A 26,263-nucleotide genomic window follows, 5' to 3' on the forward strand; every position below is an offset into this window, starting at 1 on the left:
ACAACTTTCAGGGACAATAAAAAGCAGGTTTAGTCGGTATAGATTTGGGATCTAATCTTCACAAAGCTTTGATCTTTCAATGTTCAGTTCATAGTGATTTTGCTCCTGACTTCAATGCACATTGCATCAGGCCAAAAATACACAAACACAACCTACACAGTGAGAATGCCTTACCTGCCATTTTTTTGAGTAGTCTTGCAATCACAGACTGTGTGTTAGAATATTGTATTAGCAGCTCTAAGTTAAATGCTTGCAACAGTGTAAAAGTGTTACAATTGTGTCGCTGAACTCCATTCGGAACCTTTTTATGAACTTCACCTCCTTTAGCATAACAGTCAAGAAGGCGTATTTCTTACCCTAAGCTAATTACCTGTGGACCACAGAACCCACAGAATGCGACAAATCTTCCCCTTCCATTGTCAGAGGTTTCTACTCCACAAAGTTTACAAAGCAATTGAGAGGATTTGCACACAAGCACACCTCGCAGCCTGCTAGACATCCAAAGAGGCATGGAAAGATCTTTTCCCTAATACAATTCAATCACAGAGCAACAAGGAAGCCCGCACCAGAAGAAGGATGAATGACAGGCCTTGTACATTAGTTAACTAACATATTTACTATCCTAATTTACTTGACCATTCTTAGGGTAATATAAAGACGTTTATTAAAGAGTACCCACTTCTACACACCGCCCTGCCTAAAGGGGATCCCAGTTATTTACAAATGTAAACTCAAAAAACCAGTGCTTTGCATTTTGCAAATCACTTGACATTTTTTTGACCCAGTGTCACACATTTAGTCACAAGGGGATGCACATTCCTCTACTGCAGGGTACATAGAATCTGGAAAATCCCCCACAAAGCCATAGTCCAACACTGGGGGGCATTTGCCCTGTGCCAAGACATAAGTGTGGCTGGGCAGTGATCACAGTACCAGTATCAGCTCCACCCATCCAGTGGCAATCTGAATCAGGTGGCAATGCTGCATTAGCAGTGCAGGACTGGAACAATCACAGTAAATCTGCCCTCCAAATGTTGGGAGTTCACCTTACTGAGTAAGCCTTCCATATGAGGTCAAGAAATGACTGGTCAAGAAATAGTGTTCATTTTATTGTCTGTAAATTAATTTCTTGCCCCTCTCTTGCAGAACAAGCTTGGGAAAAAAAAAATTGTTGTCTTTTACTTCCTTTTAAGCTATTGCATCTTCTTACATTTTTATGTTGCTTAGAGATTCCTAATCTTTGAGTCACTTCTGTAACTAGTATTTAGATGCTACATTGGGAATTGCAAACAGGTCAGTGGCTATTAAAGATGATGTCCTGATAAATCCTCTGGATCAAGAAGTTCTTGATGCCCTAATTGCAAAAACTGGGTGAATATTTCAGAGTTACCTCTGCTTTATGTCTCCCAGTTTGCTTCATCTTTAGTACTATTCAGTAAAACTTTATTGCCACTAAAAGCTTTATCAAAGTGCATAGTGCTGCCTGAGGCCAGACCAGCCAAGTCTTGAGCCTCATGTGAACTGGTTTGATGCATAGAAAATCTGTCTTTAACAATTCCAGCCTCTCCTAATAAACTCACCCATCTCTAAAGAACTCTGATTTTGAAATATAATTAACCATATATTTTGCCTTGTGCTGCAAAGAGCACCAGGAAGAAATATTTTATTTTTTTTTTTACCTGATTCACTCTTAACTGTTAAATCATTATTCCTTTTATTACATTTTTGTGCATTTCATCCTAGTGGGACAAGGAAACAAGCTTGGGTAGTTTTGTTGCCTGAATTTTCTGCTGCACACCAGCTGCCTGGTGTGGCTACATTCTCTGCAGCGGAAAAGAACACTTATTTCCCATTTTTATACCATCTCTACCACTTTCCCTAGGAGGGAAAGATCTTTTCCCTAATACGATTCAAAATAAACCTAACAAAATATTTCTTCGTACTATATCTAGATATTTTAAAGCCATTTTGGGGTGATGCGGTTGTACATCTCCTAGTTTAATTCAGATTTATACCTGTTGAGTCACGCAGAAGCTTTGCCAATGTGTATAGCATTGCTATAGAGAGGCCAGACCAAGTGGATCTTGACCTTGTATGGAGGGCTTGCTCAGGACACTGAATTCCCCATATACACTGGTGACATGTGGAACTCCTTGCTGCCAAATATCAAGGATGTTAAGAGCTTGACAACATTTGAAAGAGAGGATATGGCAGAAGCAGATATTAGAGACACGCTTTAGCCTGCGGACCGGGTGATAACGTGGAGTGAGCAGCAGGAGAATGAGGAGATGTTTAAGGGAAGACAGGGAACAAGAATCTGCGCAGCTCACCAATAAACATATGGGCCTCGATGACCTCAGCTGCCCCTGGGAGTTTGCTGCTGCAAGGGGAAAGCATCATGGCCAGCTTTGCAGGCTGGGTACAATCCTGCTCCTGCTTCAGCTGCTCGGTGGCAGACTGGGGAAGGGATGACAGGGAGCTATGCAAACACTCTGTGCCCATGTCCGGCCCTCAAGCCACCGCAACACCCACAAAATCAGCACTAGACATGTATGAACATACCCACCCCATTGTTGGCACTTTCAAAGGCCCCAGATAGCTCCAGATAGGCAAAGATCCGTGCAACGCTTTCGCGGCACCTTTTCTGTACTTGCAGCCAGTTTTGTACTGTTCATTGCAGAGCTTTTCTCCCACATGCACACCTTGTAATATCTGAACTTAGGATGCCTCCTCTTGTCATTCAAACTGGCTGCTCCACTGCTCAGAGCTGAGCTAGCTGGAAAAGTGAAAGGCACAAGAGCTGACATTCTCAACTTGCAGAATTTCTTCCAGAAAGAAGGGATTTAATACATTTATTACCACCTCAATTTACATGGAAAGACAAGGGCACAGCAGCCACCCATGTGTCAGAAGGGAATGAAGCCAGGTAGAGAATGCTGGCGAGAGGAAATTTGTCCCCACAACCGTCAGAAATGTCTGATCTTCCTCAGAGCTGCCTTGCTGAAAGTATCCCTTTGTTGTTTGCCCAAATGCAGCCATCACCAGCTCTCATGCCCGAAATAATTAGACTCATGCAATATACAGGAAGGACTTTGGCAGGTGGGAAACAGCAGAAGAAAATCACAGCAAAATGCTATTCCCCGACAGCCTTCTAGAGAGCGTGATATGGTGCAGCAGCAATCTGACTGGAAAAAAGTTGGATGGGGCAAAAGGAACATGGGTTGTTGAAAAAGCCAAAAAGGCTCAAGGTGTCCACCTTGCTCGTCTAACCTGCACATCTCTCAAGCAGAGGAGCAAAGTGCTGTCAACGCTGGTTTCCTGATGGGCAGTGATGAAGGAAGGCAGACAAAGTGATATTTCTCTCTCTTTCTTGCCTGGAGCAGGTGCCAGCAGAAAGCTTTGGCAGCTGCCGAGTGTTGTGCTCTGGGAATTTCTGCAGCACAGAGTGCTGGTCTCACTGCCGCAGTTGGATGACACCAGACTGGGTGGTGACAATGAGCCTTACAAGGGGAACTGAAGGTGTAAAAACAAGATGAAATCCAAGCTATGTTCTTTTGAAGGGAAGAAAGCATTTACTGATGTCATGAGCTGCAGCCAGTTCCATCTGAGGTGTGTGTCATGCCCAAAATGAATTTAAGAGACCACAAATTTACCTGAAAGATCAATTTCAGGGCCTGAGAGTCAGAATATTAACTCTGTATCACTCAACTCCAATGCAGCCCCTCTTTTTCCATTTGTGCTCTTCTTCACAGTCAAAGCCATCCCACCTTTTTCCGCCACAGCTGGGAGAGTGCTGCTTGTCACCCTCTCATAGCTCACCAGCATCCAAGAGGCACTAGAAAAGCAATTAATGGTGAGAGAATCATGGAGCAGGGAAGTGTGCATGGTGCAGTGAGAGGCTGGAGAGGCAAGTGGGTTTGCAGGGCTGGTCTGGGCTCATCTGTAACAGTACGTGGGACCATTCTGACAGCTGGCAGGGGTAACACCTGATTTTTATTCTCAAATAAAGTTACAACTGGAAAGAAGGATTGCTTTCCACACAAAGGAATAAAAGCAATGCTAATTAAACACTGTGTCTGCGTCTCTGCTTTGGCTCCATGTGCTTCGTTGACCCAAAGGCTACAGAGGTGACCATGGGACAGATTTCATCCTTAGTGTCACTTGGATAATTTTGAGAGAAACACAGCAGGCTGATACTGCAGGAAATTAGCCAACTTACTTCAACAAACTTGCACCCAAGATGCCAAACAGCCCCAATGTACAGTCAGTTCTTCATCATCCTCACAGTGAATGGACCAAGCCTCCTTTTGGGTGACACCAAGCCCAATGCCCCGCTTTGCCTACTGTCTCTCAACTTGACCCCAGTCTCTACACATCATCTGGCATGCTTGTCAAAGTGGGGCAAACAAATTACATCCTGGGTGACCTGTACTTCATTCGACTCATCCAGTTACCCTGATTCTCAGTCCAACTCAAACTTTCCACTACCTGGAGCAAGGAAGAGGCAACCAGCTCATCTAATGCCGCAGGGAAAACACGCAGACCCAAGCACTGAAACAGATTGAGAGCAGGATGAATCCCAGATGGGGAGTCTCAGCCCCTGGAAAGGAGAAGCCTTTGCTGCCTCCTGCTTCCCTCCAGCCTCCCTCAAACCCCCCAAACACACCGATAATACAGCCAACACATAATACAGCAACCAGGGCATGGGCAGGAACAGTGGCATTTGCAAAGGGACAGACACACAGCAGTCAGATAGCTTGGAGACTGACTCCCACCAGGAGCTGGTCTTTGGCTTCTCTGTTTGCCCTGCAGCAGTTTCTGAAGCATGGAGGAGTGTGCAAACTCTCTCCTGCTGTCCCTGTGTCACAGCTCAGCTCTTCCAGGGAGACGGGGAGCTGATTAGATCTCTGCACTGCTTTCCTCAAACACGCTTCCCTCCTCAGCTCATTTTCTGTTGATGTGCCCAGTGTGGTTTTCTAGCTCCTGGCAGGGTTAATTGGCAGACCCAGTAGGGGAAATAAAATGTTTCAGCTCTGTGGTTGCTTTTTTTTTGTCCTTGTTTGCTCTTGAGGCTGTGGGAAAGCGCTAGCTCCTGAAGGGTTAAAGAGCTAGCACAGCAGGTAGCCAGCTGCTCTAGATCTCTAGATTTATTCCTCGCCCCTATTCAGTCCCCTGCACACTGCTCAGGTGCATGTTAAGGCCACAAGGCCAATACACAACCCCTGGGGCTGCGGGGAGCAGAGGGCACAGGCCAGGGCCAGGGGGGTGGCCAGGGCTGGGGGGGATGAGCTGTCAGGCGCAGTCACGGCCGCGAAGGACCATTTCGGACCCTGCAGCAAGGGGACTTCTGTAGCCCTTTTGCTCTCCCTCTGAGTCTGGGCTTCCACAGAGACACAACCCCTCTCCCAGCTCCTTCTCTGAAAGCTCTCTTGCTCCTCTTCCATTTTCATCTAAGTTTCCAATGAAGATTTATTACTCTGAGTGATTACACTGTCAGCCAAATGAGGGGGGAACAGGAATATCCTTTCTTGCATTCCAGCCACCAGTCTGTTTGGCTCTCAATAAAAAGAGCCAAGAACATTTTACTCCCTTTTTCTTGCAGGTGTTATTTATTTGCAGGCCGACAGCATGTGAGAAAAACTATCAAGAATCAGAACCCTGGGGCATGAAGCTGGGTTATTATTCACCTGTTTAAAACCTGGAAGGAACAGGGTGGTCAGTTAAGTGCATGTAAGACTCCAAGGCAAAGACTCCCTGTGAGCACTGAAGGCCAGTCAGACGTGGCATGAGAAGCAGTTGAGAACACTCAAAGGGGGCTGTGAAGAGACAGAAATGTCAAAGCAGAAGACAGCAGTCATTTTCATCCCACACTCAGAAAATGGGAATTTTATACAAGGTGAAAATTTCCGAGGAGATGAAGCATGCGTGAACACACGAAGAAATTTTCACAAGATTCAGGAGATTAAGGTTTATTTTTGCAGATTGATTTATTTGGAGGTGGGGTGGTTTTGTTTTTAATTTTCACTTCCTTGTAATAAGAATATTCCCCTGTCATGTGAGAATGCAGCTGCAGAAGTAACACTATGCTATACCTGGACAACAAGGACACAAACCCAAATGTAAATAAAAAGAGAACCCAACTAGTCCAATTTTGATGCCCACCTGAGAGAAACACAAGTAACAAACAGATTGCACAAAAAAACCACCACCCCTCAAGCTGGATTTCTGACATTACTGGTTAGATTATTAAAATGGTAATCAGTAAGAAGGGCAATTTCAATCAATCAACTTCATCTCCTAAGGAGAAGCCACAGGAGGGAGAGTGAAGGAGTCAAGAGATCTGGTTGTGCAGATTTAGGCAAACGACTATGCTCTATATGCCTGTTCCATTTTCCTTTTATCTCACTAGACTGTGTCCTAGCCCTGTGTCATCGTCTAGACAATGCCATTTCTCCTGTCCTGTGTTTTCATCCAAGAAATGGCTGGGAGAGGAAAGAACAGGCAACGAGTCACCAAGCTTTTCACAGAGTCACGAGTAGAATTCAGGTCACCAAGTCTTAACATCCCTAGTCGTCAGTAAACGGCCAGGAAACCTTCTGGCAAATCATACCTTTTTTCTTTCCTTATGTTGGTCCAACAGAGAACGACAACTTGCTATTCTGTTAGCCCAAGCAGCAGCATCCTGCTCGGTGAAGCTGAAGGCTCAGCCCTGCTGATGCACTGTGTGTGTCAGCACAACAACACTTCTGCTCTCAGTTTGCTTTGACAAAATCCAGGAAATTGCACACAAATGCAATGTTAAAAAACCCGTTATGATCGCAGAGCTGAAAGCCTGCTAATCGGAAAATGTGGAGAGGAAGATTGTGTGACTTGCTGGAGGCCAGGCAAGGAGTCGAAGGTGGAGCTCGCAGCCGAATGCAGGTATCCTGATTATCAGAGCTGCCCCTTAAATACAGATCAAACACGCGGTCCCCAAATGCCCTTAATCCAAACGGAACTGAAATATCTTAGCAGGGTCACTGCAAACAAAGCTTACCAGGAGAATACACCTTTTTGGGGAAACTGTTTATGCTAGCAAGGTTTGATTTTTGTCAGGCTCCCCTGAGACCCACCCCCCCACCAGGCTGCAGCAAGAGCCAGTGGGACGGGGCTCCCAAACTGCCTGCTCTGCCAAGCACACTTGGGAAACAAATAAATTGCAAGAAACTCTTGTCCCTTTGGGTTCTTCTCTTTCTCTCCATATTATCGTGTCACTGTGCATGTCACCTTGTAACACTGGGTTATTTATCATCGCTGAGTGCCTAGATTGGCCCTGTAAGAGGAAAATCAAAGAAAGCAGCAGGGGCTGAGGTTTGATGAGAAGGAAACAAATTCTTCCCTTCAAGAAGCATACGTACTTCTCTGCTACCCCCCACACATGCACACACACATTTCCAGGCTGCTCCTCTTCCCCCCACCAGCAGGTTCCTTTCAGCCTGGTGAGTCCCTGCTCTTCTCCCTTTTCTCTGCTTAGATTCAGTGCCTCGTTTCTATGGATTTCTGTGTCAGCTCCCTTAAGGATATTCACTGGAATGGACACATTTACGGGATGACTAACATTCTGAAAGCAAGTGGTGCTATTATAGTCATACAAAAGCCACCTATTTTTGCTGCCTTGCGCTGTCATCCTGTTAGGCTATACTTTGCTGTGCCTTGTTATCGTACCAGCTTCTCAGCACCATTACCCCGGGCTGCTCCAGTTCCAGGGCTGTCTGTGAAGGACTGATAGAGGGGCATCTTTGTTCACGGCAGTCGTGGCTTGGAGCTTCCCCACACAAAGACAGCCCTGGAAGTTTCTCTCTCTGTCATAATTCATTTCCTTCATGAATCCTGAGAATGTACTTAAACAAAAAAGAAAAAAAAATCTGCTATATATACATATCTAATGTGTGCATGCACTCACACACATATATTTTCCTGTGTAGAGCAGCAGCCTTAAAGTGAAATGTTAGAAGATGACTATGTTCACTTTATACTTCTATCTTATTTGGGATAATCAGTTTCAAAGTCATAATGTAAATTTTGAGTATTGTCTGTTATCTTTAATGATGTCTGTTCACATTAATTACTTTAGTATCTCAACTTGTATTGGCTCGGAAACTCTTAGCTTGCCTCATCTTGGTTTTTTGCATGTGACCTTGTCTGTTCCTGTGGTTTGGTGTGGTAACACTGTGAGGGTGCTGTACTTATCCTCAGCCAGAAACCATGTCTGCCTAAACACCACCTGATCACCCAGGACTGATAAGGAATGCAAGATGAAACACAAGCACAGAGTTTAAATAAAATTATGTGATTAGAAGCTATATTTCCTGAACTTCAGCCCTGAGACCGTATTTAACTAATAGTGAAGTGACCAGGAAAAAAATAATGTCAGCACCTGACAGTTTTAAAGTGCATATAAGAGAGCAGGGACCACTGCAGGAAGATGCTCGGGCAGACCAGAGCCACCAGAATCTCCTACGTCCTTTTCACCTTGAAGGAAGAAGCAGGATTTTCACTTCGAGCTCAGCACTTTGCAAAACCTGGCGATCGTGACTCCAGCTCTTTTTACTCCTCATAAACCCAGTGGAGGGCAGTACACACTGTATGTGTGCTTCCTAAACTGATTCATGCCAATCCAGCTCATGTGTGAGGGATTTGCATTCAGAGTGCCTACAATAAGAATTATTAATACAACGTTGTACTCAATAGCTGAGACATCGCTTGTTACCAGAGGGAAAAAACCACTACCCTTCTGCTGTAAAGGCTCTAAATGGGAATCAGGCTCAGTCTCGTCTCAGAGTGTAAATGTCCTGACCCGCCGTTCCCTACTTCGTAACACAGATACGGCTATAATCAATTATGGCTTGAAATGCTCCTTAAATATAGAGAAAAATCCAAGGCACATGCAAAGGCCTGTGATGCTAACTGATGCGATAAAACTGTGCAGGACACTCTTTTTTCTTATTAAAGGCTGATTTTAAATCCATCTGCAGTCAGATGCAGTTGCTGTGCTGTGTACTGCTGACCTTGAATTCACATAAACAAGTGTATCAAAACTTTCCTTTTCCAACTGAGTGCTTACTATGGGAACTTCTCTGACAGTGACTGCGCATTCTCCTCTCCCCACTTTTCATCACCAAACATTCCCTGGCAATCAATAGGGGTCAAATCTAGATGCCATTGGGATTCACAGTGAAAACTATTGACATCAACAGGTCAAGAATAGCCAATAGACAATTTATACAACAGAAAGCAGAAAACTTAAGCAGGAAAAGGCCACCACATTCTCAGCTGGTGTAATCAAGATAGCTACAGATTTACACAAGCTAAAGATAAGGCAGGGAAAAAAGGACAAAAGAGAATCAAAGCATCTTTATTTAATGGCCTCAGATCCAAACAAAATCTCATCATAGCACTATCACAGAGAAAAGGTTTGACCCAGCCAGGCTGATACAGCAGGGAGGCTCCTTCTTGACCGCTATTACCTGTCAAGACAGTCTGGGACATAGTGGGGAAATAAATGAAGAGAAACCCTGCTTTGTTCTGGGTTTCAGTAACCATCAGAAAAAACATCCGCTTCTCTTCAATCGACTGCCGTTGAGGAATGAAACGTTTTGTGCCAGAAGAGGGCACTTTAACTACAGGCAAGCATGAGCTGTGCTGCCTGATACTGACCCAGGCAGGCGGACAAGGTGGGGAGGTGGAAATCGCTTCATTAGGCGCAGCCTTACGCTGGGAAGTAACTACAGGGAGGTGCAAAGAGGCACCAGGCTGCTGGGCTTCCACTCTGCTCCTAAGAGCTGACACTGAGTGCTGGTCCTCACTGGTTGTGTTGCCTTGGACTTGCTCAAGCTCTTCCCCATCAGCAAAGACCTGGAGCTTGTGCTCCCCAGTCACACGGGCTCTGCTTCAGGCCAGGCCTGTTTTGAAATAGAAGGTAATTGTGCCACCAACAGCACAACCACTGAGACCCTACCCCTGGTTTCTCCAGCAATATGGATTGTGTGCCAGCTGAAATCCTCCCTGTGCTGGAGCATTTCACAGCAGCTCCTCCATACAGACCCTCTGATGTTTAACAACATTTAAACTCACTCCAGCCTTTCCCCAACAGTGGCATTAGTTGAGTCTCTTTCCTTTGCTCAGCTGCCTGTTTTCATGAAACTTGCCCAAAACTTAATACCCCTGAGAACTCTCTCTGGTTGGAACAAAAAAAAATTAGCTTGGAAGATTTGGAGTGAATTGTAAATGAAACACACGCCTTCTGCCAAGCAAAAGGACCCTAAACACAAAGACTGTCTGCTTCTTCCAACTGTTTCAGCTGGTTCAAAACCAGATGGGTCACTCTACAAACCTTACTTGTTGAAGCACATACATTAGACCCAACCCTCCGGGCACAATGTGATCAGCCATGTCTGGTCTTAGAGAAGTCTTGACAACACAACACATATTTCAGAGATTATGCAAAACCTTGAATTATAGGCAAGAAAGACCAGAATAGATGGAGAAAAACAAACTGAATGATACAGCAAGTATGAGAATTTAGGTCAGGCTTTGAGAGTTTTGTTTCTTTTCTGTGGTGTTGCCTATGATGAATGTCAAGCCATTTTCTTGTTTGAGATGGGCCAGCACAGAATAATAGCTAATGTATCTGAACCAGTCCATAAACTCCCACTGCATCTATCTGTACCATCTAATTCTTAGCAGCTGCCTCAGAGTGGTTAGTCCTCTGTTTGCATCTCAGATGTTTCCAGACACATAAATAAACCAAGAATGGGTAAATCAAGTCTGAAGGTCTGTTTCTCAGATGGATACGGCAGCTGCTTTGGTTTATTGGCAGTTCATTTATCATCTCAAGAAAAATATTGATGGTTCTGGAGAAACAGTCTCTTTCTGTGTCCTGGTTGAAGGAAAGCTGTCCTTCTGGGCAGGCTTTGGAAAAAAAGTCAATGCAACAAATTCTACTTGTCAGACATGTGAGGGATGTTGTGCAAAGAGGAATCATTAAGTAAGGAAGAAGGGACACTAGGATGATAAACCTGTTGGCCCAGAAATAGTCCAGTCTCAAATCTTCGCAGTATCACAGAAAGAATATGAGATTGTGAGACTGCTAACAGGCACAGTCATGGGCTTCTTCTCAAGGGGAGATATTACTGCTACACAGTAAGAGACAAGGAGTCTCAAGCTGTATTCTACCAACCAAACAAGCCACTGACCAGATCGCAAAGAAATCCACAAACTCTAAGATGAAAAGGCTTGAAAACAGGAATAATAGGACTGAAGTACCGTAGACTCTCTCCCTTTGGGCTGGCAGAACCATGTAGTCCTGGCTTCACCAAGCAGGAGTGTTAGCGTCCAACTGCCTCTCCTGTAGAAAGTCACCAGGAAGACAACTGGATCCTCTGAGTCATTCCCATCTCCTACCTTAATTAAACCAGCTATGTTCTGCTTCACTAGCCTGTTTAAGGATTTATCAAAAGAAAGCTTGAGATTTGTCATGCATGGGTATGGTGGAAAGACATCTCACTTTGCATGTCCTCCAACACTGCTCTAACCAAATGTCTGCAGAAACCAGTCCAATGTAAGCTTCTGCTACATGTGACACTCCACTGACCTGCAGATCCCTCCTTGCTATGTGAGAAGTCTTGGGTAGTTACCTACATAGCGGATTTCTTGAGGGACTGGCTGATGAAGAAAATATGAATGGATTGTCACCTATTATTTGGTCTTCTGTGGCACCAGATGACAGTTGCTGGTTTAATATGGGTTGCTTAGTTTTAGAAAAAGAAATAACTGGGCTGACAGAATCATTAAAGCAATTGGACTGTGAGAGCATGTTATCCAGAAGCAGGATGCACACCAACCACAACGACAGAAAGCAAGGTCTTTGGGATGTTGCAGTTTTCAAAAACCACTTATTCCTCCAGCAGGAATTGGTTCCTAGACTCTCTTAGCCAGACGACCAAAGCTCCAGCCCACACTGAACAGAAATTCAGTTCTTTTAACAAGCTTTGTATCTCTCTTGAGTTTTGGGAAAAATAAGAGTACACTGGAACACACACAGATTGTTAAGCACATGAGGAACTGAACACATGATGATTACAGTGTGTGCTCTGAAACGGAAAGCCATATCTCTCATTTTGGTGTTTATACCTGCTGCTTGTGTGACCAGGGCAGGATTTAGCCTGAATGCAGTAAAAATCCTAATGCACAGAAAATACAGACTCTGCCATTAGTGTCACTGGAGTTGATTCTCCATTGCTTGGCAACTCATACAAGTTGTGTATACCCAGAAAGAAAGTGTAAGATTATATACCAACTCTAGAAATGAATGGGTGATTCTGATCTAGTAATATTTTTCTGCTTATGGTGTACAGGATAAATACTCAGACAGCAAATAACTAAGTAGGCTAGGAGAGTTCAAACATTAAAAAAAAGAGGGCTGATACAGGTGCCATGGGGAAAGCAGATGGGGATCAATGACGCTTCCAGTGTAACAATTAGGAATCACAAAATAAAGCTTGCAGGAGGTAGGCTTAAAACAAACAAGACATTGTTAAGCTGTGGATGCTAAAAATTTATACAGGTTCATCGAGTGTTACTACAGACATAATCAACAGCTTTGGCTCTGTGATCTCCAGACAACTAATTGTTGGAAGCTGGGAGAATATTCAGGGGAAGTATGCTTACACGCTAATTCTATTATTATATTCTTCTCAGGCATCTGCTTTTGGCCTCTATCAGACATAAGATACTGCAGAGCACTGATTTTGATCTGAGGTGATCTGGCTGCTCTTCTGAGATGAGACATGGGAGAATCAGACCCACACTGCTCTTATCAAAACACAAAAGTTTCTGAACACTAGATCAAATCCACAGATTATCTTTAGTTTCTGCCTGAGACATGTTCATGCTTCATTGATCTGAACCCTGGACAAAGTTTCACCTCTAGGTGACAAGAAACGCTGTTGGCTTGGGGTGGGTGTGTACTGGCCTTGGCTTGAATGGGTAATCTCTTCAACTGTGGAACTGTGCCTGTCAGGTTTCTGGCCTCTTTTGAGAATGGCTTGATGGAGAAGATGCAATCTGCTTTTTAGGATGCCAGGAGATATCCTTTATTAAGGTTTGCAGAGATGTTAGGGGTAAAAGTTTGTAGAGAAAAGGAAAGTGAAGTGAGGTCCCAGTACACCAGTGGCAGGCCCAGGAAGGTGAGGAGATACGGGATCTGTCTCCTGTGACTTTCATACCTATTGTCCTCCTCTGGTTTCTAACAATAGAGATGCAGCTGTCCCTACTGGAGAGATTAATTTTGCTCTCTCTACTCATTCAGCCAGCTATTTTTCATGAAACTCATAGGAATGTAATGTCTCTGAGACCTTCATCACTGTCAAATTCAGTTGCAATTGGTCAAGCAGCTGAGACAGACAGGCACATACACAGAAAGACACCAATTTCTTTACTGGCTTTACTAAAAGTGGTCTCTGATTCCCTTTCAGGATGTTGGTATTTGAGACTAAAGAAGTAGTAGTAAAAAAATAACTTCTGCTCCTGCCTTAGAATTTCCTTTAATCACGAAAAAGCCCTGATGAGCCTTTAGGTGCAAAATATAAAAGAAAAAATGTATAGTTTAGGTGAAAGACAGCACAAAGTGACAAAAAACAGACTGGGTGTGTCTGATTCATGAAACACCATATGCAAAAAAATCAGGTGAGATGACAGAAAGGCATGGGGTAGGTCTAACAACCTAAAACTGTAGACAGAGTGGTGAGGATGCCGGCACAAGACGGGCAGGAGACCCAGCCAGAAATGAAGAGACAACAGAAAAGAAGAAAAATATGATAAACATGGAGACACAGTAACAGGCTGGCAGAAAAGCAGAGACCTATGAAAGAGACACTGCAATTTTTCTATTTACTGCTTTTTAAGAAACACCTCATTCTGAATGGCGTTTTTATTTTTCATTCACATTGACATTTGGGAAAGCTCCAAAGCACAGCACTAGCTAAAGCCCTCTCCCAACCTAAATCTTCAACCCACAGACGTTACTCTTTAGTCATATTAACCACTCCCCTCAGACATTTCCAGCAAATTGTTAATATATTTTAAACCCTGCTCTCCGTTGCCTTTCAGATTAGCCTTGCCCTTTCCTTTGCACTTAAGTTTAGCAAGTGTTACTAATAGGAATTTAACATTTACAAAAGAATTATTTTAACTACGGGTCTAATAGCATTCGTATGGTGTTCTGAGCAGCCAAAAGCCCCACTATCAGTTCCATATGCTTAGTTTTGTCTAAGTTGCTTATAAGAAGAGGGAAAAATACAACTTTATAGAAAAGTCAGTTCACAAGAGAGGCATTCAAAACCTTGAAAACCAGTTCCGAGAGGGATAGCAGTGCCTGGAGGGAGCTTTCCCTCTTATTTACATTAGCCACAACTCTGCAATCACTCATATAATCAACTTCGCCTTCCAGCCACCCAGCAAAAACATCACTTGTGCTTAGTCTAAGTTATTTTCTTCTGTGTGTGAAAGAGAAACTAATAGAAAAATATAACAATTTTTATTATTAATAGGCAAATTTTATGATTCTTTATACCACCATCAAAACCATTTGGAATTAGAGAGTTCTGCGCTTGCAGGTCACTGATTTAGTTGATCTAATAGCAACCGTGAAGTCATTGATAGCTTGAACAGAAAGCACTGATGAGGATTTCAATCAGTAAAACCTCAGTGACAGTTTGCCAACAGTTAGCATGCAATGCCTCAATAGAAACCCCAAAGGCTGCATTGGATATAAAATAATTTTCTAGCTAGGCTCCCTCATGTTGGCTGGCTTATAAGGATCAGTCTTCTCATGTCACTGATACAGCCCTACCTAGCCCAAGGAGAACGTGCTCCACCAGCACTGAGTTGAAGACAGCTGGCGGAACACAGGAATGGTATTTGAACATGTGCCTCTGTAAGATGCTTATGCTCCCACTGTCCACAATGTCCCTGTTCCTGAATAAGGCTGTAGATATTGACCACTCTCAAGTCAGCCTGTGCAAATTCCCTAGTCCAGGCTCATAGCTACTGAAGTTTTTCTCCTCTTCAAAGAAGCCAAGTTCCTGCATTTATGTCTAAAACTGACTTGAGAGCATTTCTAAGCTTCTGGGTCTGGATATGCACACAGCTTACATTCTGTCCTACAATAACCATCTCTTCTCTTCCCTGTACTTTAGTATCCCTGGGAAAGAAATCTGGGTACGCAAGATGAAGGAAATTAATCTCCACAGTCATGGAGTCCTCCTTTACAATGTTCAGGACAACAAAACTCTGGAGTAAACCATGGTTCTCAGTCTAACTCGTGCCTTATAATCTGATAGAACGTGTTGGCTCTCGGTATATCTGATACTTCATTCCCCTCAAGATAAGATCCCCAGCTTACAAAGTTCCTTTTACTTCTACTTAAAACAGGGCCATGAGTCTGACCTACTCTCCCTCCTTCCCCACCGAAAGCCGTGTGAATGCACCTGGACATGCAGAGAAATGAACTGATTACTCAAAACCGCTCTTACTGCTGCAGCTAACTGTGAGACCATTGCGCTGCTCACATGCATGGTACTTGATACCTGGCTCCTAGCCAAAAGGTAACTGGAATCATATGGTTAAATCCCCAGGAAATACTTTGAAGATGCCTTCCAAGACTGATATTTTACATTTCAGTTAAAAAAAAAAATTAAAAGAAAAAACCACCACCTTCAGAATAACACTTTGCTCTTTGATAGCATCTTTCATCTGAGGCTATCAAAGCACTTTGGGATGCAAGTTGCTAAGAATCCATTACCAAAATTACGGATATTCCTAAACTGACTGTAGTCACTTGCCTTAATTTCCATTTCTTTACTGATGCTCCCTGACGGTGTCTGCATAGATTGATGCAGTCAGTACTACAGGCAAGTAGATAAACAACTCTACATACAAATACACACTCTCCCCCACAAACACACTCTCTTACAGCAAAATAAGTATTTTTCTACAGCACTGCCCACTGTATTGAACTCTGTGAGGGGAAGCGGTGTGCGTACTGCAACATCATATACTGCTTTGTGCTTTCATTCCACTGCACTTCATTAAACAGATTTTCACTGTTTCTTAATTTTCTTTGAGCAAGTCCCCCTGTATATAGCCAATATGAACAAACGCACAGATTCCTTCTGGGTATGAGCCAACAGCTGCAACCCTGAAAAATATCAGCTCCTTATATCATTAAATGAGTTTCCATGGTGCCCTGGGGCAGAGATATTGATGCTTGACAGCATTATCACTATAAAGTAACTTTACAACTCTATAATTTAACTCTATGCTTCCAGTAATATTAAGAGCATTTGAAATCGTGGCTGTAAACCTTGACACTGTCACACAGACTGGGGAGTTGAAAGAGGATTTTGTTTTCTTTCTTCAAAGACAGCCCAAAACATGGTACTGAGAAATAACCAAATACTGGAGAGAAGATGTGCAAGGAGGTCACTCTTCAGAAAACCTGCAGGATTAGGATTAATGCCCCTTTTCGCAACACACAGAAAGGAACCTTTTTCTAGGAGTTTAGCAGAAAGAGGATGAAGATGTAGACCTCTGGAGGTCTTTTCCCGAGTATGTGCCCAATTTACTCTGAAATCATCTTGGCAACAAGCTCTAACTCAATTTCAAACATAAACCATGCTGGATAACCTCTGCAGAGCTCCCCAGCTTTATCAGCACAGCCTTTCATACCTCATTGGCTTCTGTAGTAATGTTGCCTTTACTGGGTGGGAATGAACCTGCAAGGGCCATAATCTGGCTCATGAGGATCTTCTGTTAAGGACATCACTAGCAGAGCTAGGAGGATCAGAACATGCAGTTGCCCAAAAAAAAGCCCAAAATAATGAAACACATTTGCCCTAGAGGACTGGCACGTCCATGAAGCTCTAAAAGTTATAGATGTTTTTACTGGAATTGTAGTTTGCATACAGATTTCTTTTCCCCAGGACAGGCATTTACTGAGATCCAAGTACTCTTTAGAAGGAATCTGGATATAAGCAAATGACTGTTTCCTCCAGGGGGTTTAATTTCTCAAGTTCCCAGTCAAGCAGCAGGCTGATATTCTGCTTGAATTTAAGAATAAGAGTCAACCCAGAGGTCCCAAGTGTGCCAAGAGTCCAAGATGCAAGCTCCTGTTAGGCACCCGAAAAGACTCTATTCAATCCAAGCTTTCATTCTGTGGCTGTAGCCACATAAATACATTTTTATGCCCATAAACAGGAGAGTTCAGCAGTGCAGCTACACCCTGGTTTAGGGCTGCAAAGCTTCCAATTGAACATACTCAGTGAGATGGAAAATAGCAAGTGATATCTTTGCAAGTTGGTTCAGCTATACTGTTTTAAGCTATTGAGATAATGTCTCAGCTGTTCGTAATGGAAAAGACCTGCCTTGGGATAATAGTAGTAATGTCTCTTTCTTCTGTGCTCTTCACCTATGGCTTCCAAATTTTGTTTTGTTTTGGTTGACTGGTTGTTTTTTTGCAAAAGAAATTTCATTAAATTCATTCTTTATATTGAAGACATTAAATCAAAGAGTGATGTGATATGCCTAGAAAAGCTGTACAAAGGAGAACTGTTCCACCAGACCCTCAGTCCAGGGTTCCAGTATCCCGTCCCACGCAGAAGTGATTCCAACAAGTCAAGCCATACATGCAGAGGACTAAATGCCCGTCTTTGGCTAAGGACCTTCCCCACCTGGAGGAGTCTTAGAATTAAGATTAAAATACACAAAAAAGCTCTGGACACACTGATAATTGTGGTGTCCACCCATCTAGGTGATTATTCTCCCTTACAGCTACGTGGCTACAACCACACGAGTTCTTGCCTGGTCTCCACTATTTCTATCTTCCTACCTCATGGCCAGTCTTCAGAAGAGTAAAACCTTTTATGCTCTCATATGGGCTGCCTGCTGTGTAGCAGGGATCTGGTTCAAACGCTCTAAAAAATGAACCACCAATGGATTTTAAAACTGTTGATGTGAGACTCCTTTACTGGCAACTCTTGGGTCGGGCTGTGATGTCTGCTGTCAGTAGCTGTGGTGGAAAACAATTCAGGGTGTGCTGTCAGAGCAGCTCAGCATCCTACAGCTGGGGGTTCATCCTTCTCCCCCTCTTTTATCCATAGTTCCCTGCCCAGCTCCGAGGACCCTGTGTACCCAGGCAGCTCAGCAGTTCCGCTGCTGGTGGTGAATGTTACAGAATGCTTTACATGACTTGTGTCATAAGCCCTGTAAATGCCTAGTAAAACATGGTATTTAATGGAAGCATATCAGCTCATTTTAAAGCTTCTTTGCCTGGTGCTGAGCAAATTGTTGCTGCACTGCCTTTTTAATCAGTTACCACCAAATGTGTGTGTGTGAGAAGAGTTTTAAACATTTCTCTGTCCACTTCCAGGCAACTAGCTGACAAGCCTACAATCCTCTTATTATGCCTTCGAAACAGAGTTCATTCACTGTTATCTACAGCACATGTTATCATAGGGTATTCTGCAGAGCCAGCCTTACAGAACACATTCCTAATGTTTCTCATACAGCAGGTACATATCAGTTAGATACAGACCTACCAGGCACACACGTACCTCCGAAGGAATGTATAAGAGGACACTGAGGAAGTTACACCTCATGCAGCGCTTTGTTTGCTGGATCAAAACACAAGAGACACTCCAGCAGCAACCATTACTGATATAATGCTAATTGAGGACTGAGACATTCACACAACCATGTTAACTCTCCGTGCTAGAAGAGGCCAGAAATTCAACACTCCACAGGATGCTGTTATCCCACCATATACCTCCCAAACATATGCCCCCTGCACAGACTGAAGGAAGATCCTTCACTCCTGGATTTCATTTAAATAGTGCAGCCTCAGGGGCAAATTTGTTTTTATAGAACATACCAGGTATAATCCTCTAAATTCTGAATCTTTGAGGTATTTCATTTAGGACACTACACTCAGTCATACGAACTGAACTAATTTGGAACAGATTTCCACTTTTAATGATACCTTCCTTTATTTAGATTTTTTTAATGAAAAAGTTACTGTCCGCACTAACAGCGTCAGAATTCAAATAACACTTATTGGACTGAAAGTCTGTCTCCCATTTTCATGCATGTAAAGTATCCATTTATCTCAACAATTACGAAGTATATTTCGATCACACAAGTCTGAACAAGATGCAAAATCTTACCCAATGTAGAAATATATTTGTTACAGGCTCACATAGAGGTTTGTATAGATCATACAGTTAGCATGTAAACTGTGAGGATCATGAAGAGATGAGGAAAAAAAAAAATGCACGAAAACCCCCAGAGCAAACAAACAAAAGCAAATGAAAAACCCCACACAACAACCACCAGCAAAACTAATTCACTTACAAAATGGCATGAAAGCAGATAGTACTATGATCTTATTTGCAAGCAATGCTGTAAAGGAAGCAAGCTGACAGGTAGAATTACACACCAGCAGTGCAAATAGAAGACTGTTCAGAGTTTGTTCAGTTTTCTCATGTGTCAACAGGGACAACATGAGGCTGAATTAATATTTTTGTAGAAGCCGGAGATCCTAATTTGGTTTGGTCTCTACATGGAGCCAGTATGGTTGTTTCTGAATGTGGGGTGTGAAATGCTTTGCAGTCTCTGTTCAAGGCCATGGGTTCCCTGAATTTGAGGCTGAGCCTCAGTCTGCGCTTCTTAATCCAACACAAGAAGCTTTGAACAATTCTAGCCTCCCTGGTCCCGTTTCTATTAAGAACAAAAAAAAATAACCCGCAACCCAATAACACCACAGTGGGATGAACAAAATCCTAAGAAATACATATTTGAAGGCAGATTTCTGGAATACTTGCCCTAGCAGTTCACGGGTTTTGGGCTCACTGTATTTTCTTCATTTATTTGCTTGAATTGCTGCCTCTGCATGTAGCTAGATAGGTAATAGAAGCGCGCCTGTCCTTGGAGGCCAATATGAACTGACTGGCTGTGTCTTTGGTTCAGGTCCATTAAAAAATCTGAGCATTAATTAATCACTGACTTGCAAATAGCTTGAAAGAGCTGTTCAGGCTAAACTGGAACGCTTTGCAATTGTTTTACTCCTGGTCACAGGCACTTCAGGGATGTGAAGCTTCTCCCCTGCCAGGATAGGATGTGTGTAAATCCAGCCACTCCTGTGTTAGAGCAGACCAGCCTAGAGACTGCTCCAAGCAGCTCCATTTCTTTCTCTAACTAGCAAACTGCACACGTGAGGAAGAGCTGTCATAAGCGGCACTCTTGATAGAATCCCTCCATTCAAAAGGAAATAATAAAACCTACCATTGCAAAGTGCCAGTGGAGCATATTACACTGGCAAAGAGCCTTCCCTGCTTGCTGCCTGCCAGGCCAGTCAAAACCAGCTTCTCCTCCCTTTTCACTCAGCTGGGTGAAACTGTCACTGCAGAAATCAAGCTACTGCTTGAGCTTTCCCTACATCACCACCAAAAAGGATCTCTGTGATCTGGGGCCTGTTTTCTGTGCTCCAGCTGCTGATGGTCACCACGAATGAACTGAGAACGACGCGGCTCTGTCTGCAGAAGGCAAGCCAAGCAAATAGATAGAGACATTAGACCCCACACCTGAAACCTCTGTAATGTGAAGAACAAACCAAAAATCTTTATGGAAAAGGAAACTATGCCAGCAAGACTTAAAAGTCATGAAGAAAAACATATCCAAGGGAATAGTTATCTCATTTGTATAGGGAGTCTTTTCACCCCTCACTGCAAAAACTGTTCCTGATGAATAAGGAAGATAAATTAGCAATTGTCAGTACAATGAGTACTGAGTGAGGAGGAAAATTAAAGGTGAAACTAAGGCACATGTTCTTAAAATGCCAAAATATAAATACCTAAACCTAACAGTAATGACAACTTTTTTCCTCAGTGGCAAGATGTACTGCATATGTGTATGTTGCGAGAAGCTATTCCTTGGAAATGGTTAACCTTATTGGGCAAAAAAGAGCTTGTATTCCAAATGCTCAAGTCGGATAAGTCACCTTAATATATTCATCTTCCTCCTTCTCCAAAATATAGCTTCCAGTGGAGAAGCCAAACCAAAAGATCCCAAATGATTAAGAATTACTTTCCCTGCCCTCCATTTCTTGTTCTTATTCCCACACAGTTTAAACTTATGCATGGATGGTGGAGAATTGTGTCTCATATGAAAATATCCCTCTCACTACCCTAAAGCTGTAAACCTTCCCCATCTTCCAAAATGCAGTGGAGAGGTAAATAGGCAATCACAGCTAATCTTTTTCCCTCTGCAGCATTTCTAAACCTGTGGAAATTTCAAAGGCTACCAAGATAGAATGACAAAATGAAACAACACACCCAAGCTTGAAGTATGGGCACTCGTTATTTGATTGAGCATGGTGACAAAAAGAAAAACATAAAAACAGATCATAAGAGCAGTCAGAACAATGCTACAAACTGTTGATACATTGAGATAACCAGACAGATATGTGTTTTTTGAGGAATGAGACATTGCTTCTATCTAAGCACTCAAAAATGCAACTTCACCGGTTTTGTCTGCAGAGCTCACTTTCCATTTCTTTGTCAACTGGTATTAAAGACCTGGCCCTAAGGCAGCTGCAGAACCTAATGGATCCTTTAGAGCCTTTTGGCTGCACTTCAAAGGCAGAGAAGACACTTTAACGCAGTACCAAAGATGCACTTTCAACTTGCTATTAAAACAATAATACAAACACAGGGGTAATGAGAGAATAAGGAGAGAAATGAAGAAAGAAATGGAAGATTGCGGAAGGGAATGGATCACAGGCTCTCCAGGACTAGTTTCTATAACAAGTGTGTGGGACAATCTCCTACAAGAGGGAAATGGCTTATTTGATCTAATATGCCTTTCTCTTCTTGAATTTCCACAGTATGGAGAATCAATATGAGGGAAATGAAAGCATCAGGAGCAGACTCACATTTCCACTTGTGTTTGTATCTCAGCAAACTCTTATTGAGATAGAAGTATTTACCTTAAGTGCCCAGTTCACGTGTGCTGCAAGAGGAGGAAGGATTTCAAAAGGATACATGCTTCTTCTGTGTAGGGGACAGTAGAAGTAGGTCCACCCAATATGTAGCTGTAGAATGAGACTTCCAGGGTGTAGCAGTAGGATGTATCATTTAACAGCCCACCAAGAAAGCGCCGGCCTGTCCCTGCTTTCACCGCATCTCTGTTGAATGACGTACTGGACTGCAGGAGGAAGAACACAAAGATATGAAGAGAGTTCATGAGTGGAGCAAGGGAAAGGTTGGGAAGGAGGCTGTTAAAATAGAAAACAATTAAATTCACATTGCCAAATCTCATTTGGACTATATGAGACTGCACTGTTTTTTGAGCATGGCCTGGAGAGACCATTAATGGAAAAACAGTTCTGGCACAGAGACTATAAATAATGCCTTGCAGACTTTCACAAAATTAATCTCAGTTCACTAGTAACATCAGCTTTTCTCCTCCCCTTTTGGATAGCACCAAGAAATCCTGTCACGTGCACGAACTTAAAGTGAACCTTCCAGACCCTCCATTCTCAAAAGTTAAGGTGGAGTATTTTGGGATATTGAGTTCCTTCTCTCTACTGCATTCCCCTGTATCATAACCATTCTCACCCACCCCTTATCCTGGACTCTTTCAAGCAAAGAAGAAATACAGTGGCATTTACATTTTAGTGAAACTTTCTTACCTAAGACATTTGACTGGCTCTTAAGTTAGGTCACACAAATTTCAACTTCACTAACTTAAATGTTAACTGGGTGTTGCTCTCTGGGTGGAAAAATATACTGCACTATTTTACAGCATTAGCAGCACAGAGTAAAAGGTAGTATTTAGTGTTATTACTAAAGATCTGGCTTTAAGAACCCTACAGCTTTACGACTATTCATTTGAGGGGTGTAGGGGAGGACTCCAAGTAGTTCCGTAAATGAGTTTTAGCTTTCCTTTGAAGGCATGACATCTGGAGGCTAAAGAGGAGCTCATGTTCAGGTTGACTAAAGTCTCAGAGCTTGTTCCTACCAACTAGACAGAAAAATGGATTCTAATTTCATTTGGGTTATCAGACTCTGTTCATAAACCTCATAACCATTACACTGAGTCGATCTTGGCTTAGCACAAGCCAGTGACCGCCACCAAAAAAACCCCAACCAAACAAAATGCTTAGTAGATCCAACTTGGATCTGTTGCATAAAAGACCTTATTAACTCCTGATTTAAGACTTTTACATTGCCAGTGAAACATAAAGAACCCTTAACATCGCTTACTGTTCAGTCATTGTGCTCATGGTGAATACTCTGAGCTATCCAGGGTCCTCCTATTGAACCTTTAGGCTAATATCTTGTCTTGCTAATACAATGTGGGTATTTATCAAGTCCAGCTCTTACCAAACCCAGAGAAAATAAGATTTGTTTCTTATTTTAAAAATTAGATGCAATGGTTCAAAATGTTACACTTTTCTAGACCAAGAAAATCAGAGTAATACTGAAATAAGAAACAATTCTTGATGAATAGTGTATACCAGAAGATATAAAGAATGGAAATACCTGTGGGTTTTTTAACATTCTGGATGTCTTGAAGTCTCTCTCATGTTAAAAAAAAGGAAGGCTTTCCGGGTTAATTAAAGTAAGATGGAATTGGGTTTCTTATTAGCATTATGTATAGGAGTTTCTAAATGCAACTTATTGTCTTTGTGGTAACATAATATTCAGCTTTGTGGTAAATTGTACATAGAATGTATTCTGCTAGGTACCTATCATATACTTTCCTCCAAATAATATGTCAGAAACCTTGAGGGTATTCTGAATACCCATGGGACAGAGACGTAAAGTGCTCATAAATACTGATAGGGAAATTAATTGTTAGACTGTTATATGGAATTAAATACTTGAAGAGGGAATGGTCTCTGACTTCCTGCAAAAGAAGGTTTCAAAAATCTACTGAGACCCTGAAACTGAGGGCTGCCTTGTCTTCAGTTAAAATTCAGAAATGTACAGGAAGATGATCATGCTCTGGGGATTGCTTTATAAGTCAAGTAAATGTTGATTTCAACGGAAAGTGCTTCATGTTCAAATGAATGCCTGTGGTGGAACTTTTAATGCATCAAAGCATCAGCTGATGAGTATGTGTGTATGGAGGCAGCTCAAAGGCAAGAGACAACTAATGTGTCAGAATGTGGTATTATGGTTTGTGAGCAGAAGCACCACCCACATGGGGAAAGAGCTAATTCTGTGTCTGTATTTGGCACAGCGAAAACAAGAAAACGTTGGAGAAGTGATTCAGGGCAGACATTAGGGACAGAAGTACTCCAGTGATTAGGAGATTCAGTTACTGATACGAAGTACATATGAAGATTACAGAATCTCATCAACTGTGTTTAAGAACAAATGGGACAAATATCTACTGAGTATAGTTCACATCTTTGGGACACAGTTTGGACTCGAGGTCCTTTTCAGTTCTATTTCCCATGATTTCAGCCAGGCTAGAGAAAGGTTATGAGTTGAATTCCTCGTAGATGATTCTTGAGATAAATCGTACATTATATTTTCATCACTTTTCTTGGCATGGTAAAGGATGACCATGCCAACAAAATTTGCTGATGACACACTACGGAATGAATCATCATTATGGAGAAAGCTCTGAATATCATACCAAAAAAAAAAAAAAAAAGCAAGCAAGCAGTTGGATGACTTTGAGGACTGGAGTGATAGTAGTCAGACGAAACTCAGCTGCACAAAGTGCCAGGTCATGTACTCAAGGCTTAATAAAAAACAATCTCTGCTATAAGCTGAAACCTCATCAGCTGGAAATAGATGAAGACGGAGTCTCATGTATTACTCCACTGAAGTGATTTTTGCTTTCTGGCAGAAAATAGCTCAGAAGTTGGATCTAGTTATTGGCAAAATTACACTTGCTATATTTCAGAAGTGAAGCAGAAGTAGTTTAAATAATTCAAAGAAGATTTTGTAAATGGCCAAAAAAAGAAAACAAAATTTGGATATTTCCGAAGTTCAAATTTTTGTAATGGTCATTTTTTTTTTTTTAAATAGAAGAGTTCCGATTTCAGCTGTGCAAAATTACTTGAAATGGCAACGCCATTGATTAAATTATCTATTTATTTCTTTCCCAGGTACTGCTGTACCTCCAGGAATTAAAAAAAAAAAAACCCAAAAAAAAAAACCCAAACAAACAAAAAAACCCTGAGCCTTCATTTAGGTGCATAAATGTAGATTTTGGAGATTAACTTTGTCCTAATTTTGAAAAAAAATCTGATGGCATAGATGAACTTGACATCTTGAGTAAAAGTATAATCTCTGATTTGACTCAAGAAGGTTGAAGTAGAGAAAACATAACATAAACCCTTCAAATATGAACATGTTTTGAAACAGCAGCTTGAGGTTGGCTACAGATCAAATGTTATAAGCCAGAATGTGATCTGATGTTTCAGACAAAAAGAAGAAAATTAAAGGTTCAAGAAAATTCAACTAATGGCCAGGAAGAGCAGCAGGTACTTCCTTGAGTCCAATCTTCTACTCGGTGTTTCAAGTCAAGATAAATGGAGTGGAGAAACAAGCAGGTAAAACTGACTCCTCACCAGAACTGATCTTGGCAGCTGATAATGCTGAAACAAAGGCTATGAAAAGCCACGTGTTATCGTGGCAAAGAAAGAGCCTTGTGCACGCACATTTATTTAATCAAACTCTGATCAGGAGAAAAGGGATGGCAGGAGGGCAAGAGGGAGAAAGGAACACGGGTAAAGTTGTCCGCAAATGAGTGTCTTTCTGAGAGAATCTGTTGCCCTAAATTCCTTGCAAAGCTGAACTGAAGTCATCATTAAGCAAAGGCACTGAACAGGCACAGCAGGAGAACAGCTAAACAAATATTTATTTCTACAAGACTGAATCGCATGGGAGTGTCAACAACAGCAGCAAAAAATAAAATGTCTGGAGGGTGGGGAGTGGAGGGAAACACCAAAGACTTTGAAGTTCTCAAATAGGGATATTTGTGTAAAATCAACAGTAATTTGTTATTAAGACACACAGATACATTAAAGTTCACAGAAGGACTCTGCTTCCCAGCTTGTGTGAGAAAATTCAGTGAACAAATAGCTATCTACAGGATTAGGAGGTGCCAAGCAACAAGAATCCACTGTTAAAAGAGCAGAGCGGGAAGC

At 42.3% G+C, this 26,263-nt stretch overlaps 1 protein-coding gene across 1 annotated transcript in view; it reads right to left on the bottom strand.

Annotated features, from left to right (window-relative positions):
• AGBL4 (AGBL carboxypeptidase 4) overlaps nt 1-26,263 on the bottom strand; it is a 922,470-nt gene that overhangs the window by 61,824 nt on the left and 834,383 nt on the right. Inside the window, exon 11 of the mRNA XM_065655883.1 lies at nt 22,134-22,296. Within this exon, the coding sequence (XP_065511955.1) occupies nt 22,134-22,296 (163 nt within the window). The remainder of the gene's footprint in view (nt 1-22,133; nt 22,297-26,263) is intronic.

This window comes from Caloenas nicobarica, chromosome Z (genome assembly GCF_036013445.1).
Source record: "Caloenas nicobarica isolate bCalNic1 chromosome Z, bCalNic1.hap1, whole genome shotgun sequence".
NCBI lineage: Eukaryota > Metazoa > Chordata > Aves > Columbiformes > Columbidae > Caloenas > Caloenas nicobarica.